General features: G+C 44.3%; 1 protein-coding gene across 3 annotated transcripts in view; it reads left to right on the top strand.

Moving 5' to 3' along the window:
* lars2 (leucyl-tRNA synthetase 2, mitochondrial) overlaps positions 1-11,878 on the top strand; it is a 40,112-nt gene that overhangs the window by 22,754 nt on the left and 5,480 nt on the right. For all 3 annotated transcript variants that reach the window (XM_028979997.1, XM_028979996.1, XM_028979998.1), the window contains 10 exons: positions 990-1,097; positions 1,605-1,764; positions 2,298-2,402; positions 3,530-3,645; positions 3,847-4,130; positions 7,978-8,076; positions 9,122-9,259; positions 9,866-9,969; positions 11,115-11,297; positions 11,442-11,611. In XM_028979997.1, the coding sequence (XP_028835830.1) occupies positions 990-1,097; positions 1,605-1,764; positions 2,298-2,402; positions 3,530-3,645; positions 3,847-4,130; positions 7,978-8,076; positions 9,122-9,259; positions 9,866-9,969; positions 11,115-11,297; positions 11,442-11,611 (1,467 nt within the window). The remainder of the gene's footprint in view (positions 1-989; positions 1,098-1,604; positions 1,765-2,297; positions 2,403-3,529; positions 3,646-3,846; positions 4,131-7,977; positions 8,077-9,121; positions 9,260-9,865; positions 9,970-11,114; positions 11,298-11,441; positions 11,612-11,878) is intronic.

Consider the following 11,878-nt stretch of genomic DNA (forward strand, 5'->3'; position numbering starts at 1 on the left):
TCCAGTCAAGATGGTGCCATCTTTCTGACTCTTCTTACGTTAAGTGTCAGACATTCTCTCCGCGTGTTTTAGTCACTGTTAATAAGGGCAGGGGGAGAGGTTTTTTCTGCTCTGTTCTCCCCAGGGAATGATTTTCTGTTTGCCATGTGTGCTGGGGTCAGTTCTCTGTGTTGAGACTGGTAATGAATTGTGACAGAAGGGAGAGAGATATCAAAATGCCGGCAATGGCTTTCTGTATCCTTTCCTTTTAAGAGCTGAAAGCCCCAGCTGCGACTCTTTGGCTCGGCACTCGTTATTATGCATAGCTTCCGTTAGCAAAGTACCCCTTCCACACCCCCACTGCCATCTTGTTTCTACCCTCGAACCACCGTGCTTCTGCTTCGTGTGGAACCTTTGAACCTTGGGTCAGAGCCTCTGTCCATGTTTAAGTACCAAATATCTGCAGTTAGACCTCCTCTTGTCTGCTATAATGTACACATTCACACATTTACTGGCAACGTTGGACATTAAACATTGCTTAAATATAGTGTTGGAAATTAAAATAAAAATTAATTTACAGAAAAATTTAATATCCTTAAATTTATTATGTTGTCTGACACGTTATAGGGAAGATGTCAATTGGGATTCATAGTAACCTTCATTTAAAAACAGTGACTAAAATATTAATTATATGGTTTAATTTGACTGATTTAAAATGTATTTTCATGTTTAAAGACTTAATGTCAAAAGTAGCTCTGCAGATAGAACTAGCAGTTCAGATTGGCATGCAATTTTGACAGTGATGATATGAGGACAACTGTGTTTGCATTACCAATCATAAATCAGGTTTTATTCTGCAAATATGGCACCAGGAGTTAACTGAAAAATGCTTTCATCAGCAAATGCTAATATTTCTAATATTTGTACAATAAATAAATAATTCTATTCTATTCTCGTCTCTGTGTTGTGGTATGTCAAATTCACTAATGGTAATGATGTATTGTCTTTAGCCCCTGCTGGACGCCTTGGCAGACCTGCCTGAGTGGTATGGCGTGAAGGCCATGCAGGCCAACTGGATTGGAGACTGTTCAGGCTGCAACTTTGACTTCAAGCTGATGGTAGGACCATTTCTGCAAGGCCACACTGTTCTGTTTTGTTCTCTAGAACACAAGCACAATAGCTGTAGCTTTGCTTATTCACCTGACACAAGTCTCACTCTGGGAGAAAAATGAACCGTGTGTTGGGATAGATTGTCTGACTGAAGCCTTATTAGACCCTCATAAATCAACGGTGTGAAGTAATTAAAAGTAGTGTCAGCAGTCATTCTGCAAATGGGGGCAGGAACATGTCAGATTAGGTTCTAAAGATTTATGTTAACTGAAGTTGATTTTCCATGGTCGTACCTGCTTGTAGATATCAGTGATAACAGCAGTAATAAAGGTTATGTTAATGGAAATATGTTTTCAATATGCATTTAAGAGTTTGATGTTGGATCATCACCATTTTTTCCTGAAAGCACTAGAGTTCTTATCTAAAATGTTAGCAGTGATTTGCAAATGACCCCCTACCAAGGTAATCCTCCAGATCTGTTTTATGTGACCCCGATGACCTCTCTGTCCCTGCAGGTAAATGGACAGGACACAGGTGAGACACTGGCTGCATACACCTTCTCCCCAGAGGCTGTGTTTGGTGCAGCGTTTGTCTCCGTCCTGCCTTCCCACCGTCTCCTCTGTGGCTCCAGTTGTGTTCAGTCTGCTCTGGCCAGGGCTCTGCAGCCAGGGAAGGGTAAGTAGGGGACATGCACTTGCTTATACACACGTAGTAGAAAAGGGGGCTCTGCACTGAGTAACATGCACAAATATACACCACATTACCCTGAATGCAGACCTCTGTAGCTTTTGTAAACATGTTTAGATGATGGTATCCACTCTTAACTTGATTTGGGTTCAATCAATCAATCAATCAATCCATTTGTATTTATACTGTGCTTTTTACAAAGCACTTCAAATTAGAACAGTGCTCAAATACAGTAGTGGGGGTGGTGTGTCTAGTGGTTAAGGAAGCGGCCCACGTAATCAGAAGGTTGTCGGTTCGAATCCCGAGCCGCCGAAGTGCCACTGAGCAAAGTACCGTTCCCCCCGGGTGCCTGTCATGGCTGCCCACTGTTCACCAAGGGTGATGGTTAAAAGCAGATGACACTTTCACCTTCACATGACTGCATATAGAGATTATTGTAGTTATGATGATTATTATGATGTGGGATGGGTGAAATTATTGTAATGTCAGGAGATTGATCACCTTTGACCTCTGTGTTGCAGACTGCCTGACTGAGGTTACTGCCCAGAACGTCTTTACTGGTCAAGAGCTTCCTGTTGTTATATCAGCCAAGGCAGAGTTCCAAGGGCATCTGGATGCCGTTATAGGTGCGAGTTAATTGGTTATGACACGGTTCCCACATTAAGACTTTTGAAGCTGTGATGTAATTGATTGTTTTCCATTATAAAGGTAAATGTTACTCATGATAGTTGTGTGTATGTAATGACATCTCTAGGGTTGGCTGCTTTGGCTGTTTGTTGTCTTGTGTGCTCTTGAGAATCTTGTTTCCTCCCACCAGAGACATTCATACAGATATTAACTTTTATTTTTGTGCTTTTAAAGTTCTTGTTGTTTTTTTAATGAATAGTGTCATAATAGGTGGGGTTTGGTTGGGTTGTTACTGACATCTTGTGAGAATTTCATGTCTATAGCACCTTTAGAAATATATCTGCTGTAAAAACGCCATATAATGCATGTAATACGACTTTCAAGTAAAAAAAAATGAGTGGTCTGGTTGTCGAAGAAGGAAATAGCTAGCGTGCGCAGGACGATGGCGATGTATTTTTACCAAGAATGTGTGTGCCGAAGTTATTGCATACCCTCAGGTTGTTCAATTCCAATACTGAAGAAGACAACTTTAGTACTGTTAAAAAAGCATTTGTGTTGCGTAGGTAGTTGTGGATATTACTTGTATTTATTAATTAAAAGTAAAAAAAAATCTTTCCTGTAACATCTTGCTCCTTTTATATGACACGTTTCAACTGGGACACCTGCAGCTTATAGACAAGTGTGGCTTATTTATGTACAATTTCTTTTTTCTTTTTTAAAATCGGTAGGTGCAATTTATGGACCGGAATACTTAGATAATTATAATAATTGGTGACGTGTGCAATACTTATTTTACCCATTGTATGGGACAGAAAGAAATAAGTATTGTTACAACAATATCATCATCATTAAACAAGTAATGAGGCACTGTTTCACTTCTTGTTCTCTGTTTGGTCTAGGATTGGTAAATCTATGTCTATAATATAAATGCAGTTACAGTTTTGTTTCTGCACATCAGTTTCAGAGCGTTCACATCACTACTATGAAAGAAATTTTAAACTTTCTTTAGGCATTATGTTTTAGGCATTATGTCCCAGCCATCCATTAACTAGTCCATACTGTGTTGTGCATGGATCATGTGGATTGTACTGTTTGCACCAAGCTGAACATCGTGTCTTTCTGGCAGGCATTCCTGACAGCAGTGAGGAGGACGCGTTGGTGGCGAGCGTTCTGGGTCTGAGTTGGCCCACGGTACTGAAGAACCTGGATGATGGAACACAGACTCTGCTCAACTCAGCCGAGGTCAGAACACATATGGGCTCTTGCAGTGCTGAATGCAGCCCAGCTCTTAATCACAGCTCGAAAGTAGCTACGGTGCTTCCGGGATTTGGCAAATTTTAACTCGAAGCATCCATGTTCCATTATTTAAATAAAAAATGCATTAATAATAAATTGCATTGTATTGAATTTATTGGTTCTAAACACCTTGGTATCCCTGGATAGTTTACAGGACTCAGTAGGAAAGACGCATTTACCTCCATTACTCAGAAAGCCAGGGAGAGAAAAGTGGGTGGATACCTCACCAGCTCCAAGCTCCGCGACTGGCTGATTTCCCGACAGCGTTACTGGGGCACGCCCATCCCCATCGTGCACTGTAAGTCCTGCGGCGCAGTGGCCGTTCCAGAGGAGGAGCTCCCTGTCAGGCTGCCCAAAGTCGCCTCACTCACTGGAAAAGGGGCGTCACCTTTAAGCTCCGCCCATGAGTGGATCCAGTGCCAGTGTCCCAGGTGAGACATCTATCTGTCCCACGCTTTTCCAGCCTACAGCCCCAGTGCCATTAATGCATTAATTTACATTTACATTTAAGGCATTTAAGTCCAGAGTGACTTACAACGTGCTTTCAAGTTACCATCGATGAAGTGATCAGTTCCGGTTCACTAGGACCCCCAACTATGAATACAATCTTTTTATTCACTCTGTTGTAGAACACAAGTTCGACAATAAGAACGTTACAAGTTCATCTAAATATTCTGTAAAGAGGAAGGTCTTGAGCTGCCGTGTGAAGGTGCTCAGTGACTGAGCTGGAAGTTCATTCCACCACCGAGGGGCCAAGATGGAGAAGAGTCTAGATGAACGTCTTCCTTTTACCTTCAGAGATGGAGGGACCAGGCGAGCAGTACTGGAGGCTCGGAGTAGACGAGGTGCAGTGCGAGGTATAATAAGGGCTGTGAGGTAGGATGGTGCTGCTCCATGCTTGGCTTTGTAGGCCAGCATCAGTATTTTGAAGCTGATGCGTGCAGCTACTGGGAGCCATTGGAGGGAACGTAGCAGAGGGGTGGTGTGGAGAACTTGGGAAGGTTGAAGATCAGTCGTGCTGCTGCATTTTGTATGAGTTGTAGAGGTCAGATGGTACATAGAAGTAGACCAGCTAGAAGGAAGTTACAGTAGTCGTGAGGTTACTAAGGACTGAACCAGTATCTGGGTTGGCAGATAAGGACGATTCGTCTGATATTGTAGAGAAGGAATCTACATGAGCGGGAAAGACTGCTGATGTGAGTCGAGAAGGAGAGTTGGTTGTCTATTATTACTCCAAGGCTGTGGGCTGTTGTAGAAGATATGGGATATGATCACTTTGCATTGATTTGTATTAGTGGACCATAACCATGTCATCATAAGTTAAGTGTTATTGAGTGTTGTTGTAATTCGTCACCAACCTGTGTCTTCACTGGCTGTTTGACGTTTTTCAGGTTCCTATTCATGGCCACTCTTGAAGACTTTATCCCCACTCTGTTCCCTCAGCTCTCAGCCTTAAATGAGCTTTGCAGCGGTTTGTTGAAGCCGGCGTGGCAATGGGTCGGCGGAAATTCACTCTGTAACTCTTCCCCCACATTCAATTAAGCGCCTGGCAGTGCGTAACGAAAGATTGTGGGGATGAGAGCGTGCATGAGGTGGAGCCACCTTATCTGCCTCGTCCTCGAGAGAAGATAAAAGTGGCGAAGTCATTTCCTGATCGCGGATAGTCTCTGGTTGCGCGGGTACGAGCCAAGGTGCTGATTGAAACCTGTGTGAGATTAGGGCCTATAAAAAGCCCAGCGGTTCCTGTCCAGTGTCCATAGTTACAGGTTGTAGGAGGTGAAAAGCAGCCTTGCTGACACTGATTGGCTGATACCTGCATAATACATGTCCAATGCACACACACACACACACAGAATAAATACAGATAGTAACTTTCACTAAAAAGCAACACTCGTGGTTGAGAGATCCTCTTCAACATCTCTTTATAAATAGCACCTGTTTTTTTTTTAGACACACACAAACTCTCACTCACTTTCCACCCCCAGAACCTCAACGTCAGGATTCCTTGTCATGTGTGTGTGTGTGACTTGTGAATGTGAGTGGGCCACGTGTGTGTGAGCAACTCTTTCCGAGCTTCGGTTCCTCTTGTAGACTATGAGAAGCAGGTTACTGAAGATGGTGGGCACCTTTTTTTTTTTTTTTTTTTTTTTTTTTTTGGGTGGTGGGTGTGTTCTTATCTCTCCCTCTCACTCAGCTTCACTGTCATCACTTCATTATTATTTTCAAGGTTGGTTCTTGTAAAATTGGCACCTGGCTTGAAAAGAATTAACCCACTACACCTTAGCTTGTTGCTAGGCAACCCCCAGGCACTTACCTCATCGTCCAGGCAGTGCTGCCGAATGCAGGCAGCACGGAGGCACAGACTTGGCCCCTGTGGGTTCTGGGGGGCGGGGCACCCCCGAAGTGTGTTGTGCGAGTGTAACCTGTTGACTGCATTTGCAAATTCTACCCAATAGATAGAATGTACATCAGACACACTTTACTCTGCAAACTGGGACTGCACAGTCAGCTTCACAGGACTGAGAACATTGCATTGCTTTGCTGAACACATACACACTTTTCTGTTGCCATGAGAACACAAATGTAGCCTGTATAAATAATAATAATAAAAAAGTACAGATAGTTATTATATATTATATATAATATGCGGTTCACATGGACTCGCCAATCATAAAAAGGAAAAAAATGATAAGTGAAGAAGACCGTGATTTAAAAAAAAATATATATTTTCCAAATGTGCAGAATTATGTTTATACTTTCTCCCAAGATATTGTGTAGATCTAGTCTGGACTGTATTCTGGACCCTGGGGTGCGCAAATTGTGTGTGTGTGTGTGTGTGTGTGTGTGTGTGTAGATGAATGGATGGATGGACTGAGAAACAGATGTGGTGTGTATGTGACAGTTAGGAACGTGGATCTGGCTCACACTTCTCTCCTGTGTTTGAGTCCTCTGTGTCCTCTGGACTGGTGCTGATTAAAAAAAAAAACATGCAGGAAAACAAACCAGCACACAACACTCAAACAAGCAGAAGAGAATGGCACCCACAATGCCCTGCAGCAGTGACACTTCAATCTGGCCTCAGGAGCCGAAGCGTGTGCCAGTGAAATGCCATCCGAAATGGGCATGACCTACAGCAGATGGTCTGATGGGTCTTGGTGACATTTGATGGTCTGAGTGACAATCATGTTGGATTGGTCATTTACAAACCATCTACAGAGTGAAGCAACACAATGTTGGATGTAGCTGGTTTGTTGGTGGGTTATGGTGGTGTGTTTTGTTGAGGTGGTGCTTCATATGTACAGTGGTAGTGGTGGTTATTGGATGTAGTTGATTTGGTGGTGGTGGTGCTTGATTAGGTTAAGCTTCATGAGTGGCAGTAGTACTTTTGGGGTGGGGTTTTTTGGTAGTTGTTGAGGTCCTCCATACACATGGTGTTGGTGTTTGTTGATCATCATGTTGTCTAGTGGTCATACTTGTTAGTTGGTGGTGGGGTTTGTTGGTAGTTGTTGAGGTCCTCCATACACATGGTGTTGGGTGTTTGTTGATAGTAATGATATCTGTTTGTGGTACTTGGTTGGTGGTGGGGTTTGTTGATACTTGTGGAAGTCCTCCATGCACATGGTTTTGTTGTTTATTTGATTTGTTTAGTAGTTGTACTTGTTGGTTGGTGGTGGTGTTTGTTGATACTTGTGGAAGTCCTCCATGCACATGGTGTTGGTTTTTGTTGATTGTCATGTTGTCTAGTGGTCATACTTGTTGGTGTAGTGTACGTGTAGTGGTCATACTTGTTGGTTAGTGGTGGGGTTTGTTGATAGCTATGGTGTTGGTGTTTGTTGATACATTTACATTTACAGCATTTATCAGGCGCCCTTATCCAGAGCGACTTACAATCAGTAGTTACAGGCACAGTCCCCCCCTGGAGACACTCAGGGTTAAGTGTCTTGCTCAGGGACACAATGGTAGTAAGTGGGATTCGAACCCGGGTCTTCTGGTTCACAGGCGAGTGTGTTACCCACTAGGCTACTTCCACCCTCTTGATAGATATGATGTTGGTTGGTGGTATTTGTTGGTTGGTGGTGGTGTTTGTTGATTTTTGTGAAGGTCCTCCATGCCTATGGTGTTGGTGTTTGTTGATAGTTTTAATGTCTAGTGGTCGTACTTGTTGGTTGGTGGTGGTGTTTGTTCTTAGCTGTAGTCCTGTGGTGAAGAAAAGGACAATGTCTAGCTTCTCAACATTTCTCACTCTTCTGTTAATCTGCTTTTATTTTTATTTCTCAGGTGTAAGGGCTCGGCTCATAGAGAGACAGACACCATGGACACATTTGTGGATTCGGCCTGGTACTACTTCAGATACACGGATCCTCATAATCAGCACAGGTAGGATTGAGGATCTAGAAGTATTGTTTTACTCAGATTTATTGTAGGGGTTGTTACTAATCTGTCATAGGGTGCGTGGGTCAGTGGTGACATAGCGGTTATGGAAGCGGCCCCATAATCAGAAGGATGCTGGTTTGAATCACGGTCCGCCAAGGTGCCACTGAGGCACCGTCCCCACACACTGCTCCCCGGGCGCCTGTCATGGCTGCCCACTGCTCACACAGGGTGATGGATTAAATGCAGAGGACACATTTCACTGTGTGCACCGTGTGCTGTGCTTCTGTGTATCACATGTGACAATCACTTCACTTAGAACTTAGAATCCTGATTTAAACTGATGCTAAAGAAAAATTAAATTCTTAAAACTCAACACACACACACTCACTCACTGACTACACGGCGCTCCATTCTCCCAGCTCTAAATATTCAGTGTTCATTTTAATCACATTCTCGCTCACACTCACACGGTGTTTCTTGAACACATTTTCACAAGGGAGCAGCCACACACTTGATGCCATGCTTCCTGCTTGTGGAGATTACAGGCCATTGGCCATCAGCTGCTGCAATTGTGGTGATATGGAGAGCCCCACAAAAGAGATTAATTTCACAGTGTGAAGGCTTCTTCCTCCTCCACTGACCTTGCTGTAAAGCTGGTTTACGGTTTTTGTGGAGGGGGGGGGGGTGCTGTCTCTCCCTCTCTGTCTCACTCTCTCTGTCTGTCTCTCTTTCTCTTCACTTTCTTTTCTTTGTTGGCCAGAGCCAGACGGGTTAGTCCGGAACAGAAAAAACGACGGTTTGGGTATTCAGTTTGTCGAGGGGGGGTGGGGGGGAGTGTAATTGTGCAAAAGTGTAATTTGCCATCTTCATTTTCATTAGCTTCATTCAAGTCTTGACTCACTGGCTGTTAGGCTGGAAAAACCACAGCACCCTACTCAACCAACGCTGCAATTATCCTTGCCAGAGAGGTGGTCACTGTGTTAAAAACTGGGAAAGGGTGCCCCCTAGTGGGGAGAGTCATTCTGAGCTCATGGTGTCTCCTGCCCAGGCCTTTCGAACGTGCGCCTTGCGACCGCTGGCTGCCAGTGGATGTTTACATCGGGGGAAAGGAGCACGCGGTCATGCACCTCTATTACGCAAGATTCCTCAGCCACTTCTGCAAGGACCAGGGACTGGTCTCACACAGGTACAGCACACGTCATTCACACATGAAGCAGGAGAGGACCGCTGAAATGATGCCCTGTGTTAGAGAGTCGTTGCTTCATTCTCTTTTACTGCCCTAGTTTCAGTTCCTAATAATACTTTTGGGGAAGTGTAGTTCTGTTGGGATGTGATGTGCCTTATACTACCTACAGAAATATATATATATAACTCTATATGTATTATAGTATGTCTGTTTAACACATACTTATGCATTTCAGATTAAGTAGCCCTGTCCCTTATTTGTAGAGGTGAACACACAATCTTTCAATTTTCAAATGCTTCATGAATTTTGTCTTGTTTCAGGTTTTCTTCTTCAAATTATATCTATTTTTAATATGTTAGACACATATTGCCTAAGACTGAACTTGGTTTAATATCTGTTCTCCTTTGGGGGGAAAGCATGAACACTTTCATCCTTTACTTCTGTTTGTAGTTTTCTGATTTCAGACTTTAGTCCCTTGGGTTATCTGAGCTTTTTGAGCTCATGCTGATGAACACTATCGCTGTGTATGTGTTGGGGGTGCAATATTGTTCTAGAGCATTTTTATATAGATATATAAATGCTTTCACTGCTCCTGTTCCTCTACAGGGAGCCCTTCAGGAAGCTGCTGGTTCAGGGTTTGATTAAAGGCCAAACTTTCAGGCTGGCTGAGACTGGTCAATACCTGAAGAGAGAGGACATTGACTTCAGAGGTAAGCCTGCTGTCTCCGTGGACCCCTGCTGTGGGAGGGAGGATATTTATCCCAAACAGCTCGATGCGCCTCTGCCGAAACCTCAACATCGGACCCTCTGTGATGTGTCTCTTTAAAGGTCTTTCAGACAACATTCTGACCATTTTTACCCAATAGCCTTCATCATCTCTAGTAGAACCTCAGTTGATAAAATGATGTCGTTTTTGCTGCTCCTTGTTTAAGTGAACCGGAATAGAATGTCCTGCATCCATCTTTTGCAAGTTGGATTTCTTGCTAGATTATCTATTCAGCTGCATCAGACAGACAGTATATTTGCTTTCATTAGTCATTTCTGTTGAACCTGTTTACTTGCATGGGCGTCGTAGTGCTTTGAATCCAACGGGATGAATGCAACGTACTTGAAACGATCAAAATGTGCTAATCCAGAGATGGTTGAAAATGTTATTCCTGGTGACCATGCCTTGCTCTTGTCTCAAATTCTCTCTCTCTCTCTCTCTCTCTCTCTCTCTCTTTTTTTTTTTTTTTTAAATCGGCCTCCCCCATTCTCTACCGCACTCTCACGTTCAAGTACACTGACGCGCCTTCGTTCCGTTGCCGCGCTTACACTCTCTAGTGGGTTTTTGGCTCCTAGTTTGACGTCCCTGTTGCCTGGCAACCGTGTAAACAAGTGGGCTGGAGTGTCTGTGCTGCGATAACCACAAGAGAGGGAGCCTCCACTTAGTGCCTCACATCTTCCAGGACCCTGAGGAGCCCCTCTGCCTGTAAACACAGTGGGGGTGGGTGGCTGGGGATCCTCCCTTTGTAAACATCTTGAGCTTTGTATGAGCTTTATTGAGCTTTATATGAAATGTGAGTGACATCTCCAGGAACGCCCATTCCCGCTTAACAGTGTCATGTTGTCAGCACTGCTGTCATGTTAAGTGTTGCCTTGTTTGCGCTTCGTTTCGCCGCTGGCTAATTTGACATTTTTTGAATAGTGCACATTTGGCTCCGCTTATAATGATCATCGGAGAATGTGACGGTGCTGTTTATTAGTGTTATTTCTTTATTAGCATTTTTTATATTTTCATCCAGCATTGACTCGCCTAATTAGCTTAGTACATTTCTGTATGTATGTTTTCCACTGACTTCCCTTTCTCTCCCAGGCCCAGAGCCGGTGCAGGTCGCCAGTGGTGCTAAGCTGCACGTGACGTGGGACAAGATGAGCAAGTCAAAGCACAACGGGCTGGACCCACAGGAGGTGGTGCAGCAGTACGGTATTGACACGGTGCGCCTCTACATCCTCTACGCCGCTCCACCTGAGAAGGACATCCTCTGGGACGTCAAGAGTGAGTTCTTCCAAGGAGGGCCATTTAGTAGAAATGTCTCACGGTTGCTAGCAAGGCTCTGTGGGCTTAAGCAAGTCAACTGTAGGTAAGTGTCTCCAAGACAGGAGTCCCAGGTGGATACTGGAGTCATTTTTACTCCTACAGCGGACGCCATTCCTGGAGTTCTGCGTTGGCAGGCCCGGCTCTGGGGGCTCGTGACCAAGCTGAGAGAGTCACGTCAAACCGGGGACACCCCCAGCCCCTCAACCCTCAACAAGAAGGAGCGAAGTGAGGCCAGGAAGATCTGGGAGAACAAGAACTTCGCTGTGGCTCAGGTGTGAGCACAGCCTGCACTGTGTGTGTGTTTGCTTTGCAGACTCTGCTGTGCTTAACCCTCTACTCCAGTAGGTGTCACATGTAGTCAACGCGATGCGGCCAGTTAGATGCTCTCTGCATTAATCATCAACCTTCAGTGTGCTGTGTTCTGTCATGACCGTGTGTTCCTCAAGGTCAGTCCCGGAACAAGTTGTCCACAATTACACAACGCAGCCAGCAAGTCCCTCCCGCACATGTATCTGCGCTTTTACCTTGTAACAGATAGA

The sequence above is a fragment of the Denticeps clupeoides genome, chromosome 5 (genome assembly GCF_900700375.1).
Source record: "Denticeps clupeoides chromosome 5, fDenClu1.1, whole genome shotgun sequence".
Lineage (NCBI taxonomy): Eukaryota > Metazoa > Chordata > Actinopteri > Clupeiformes > Denticipitidae > Denticeps > Denticeps clupeoides.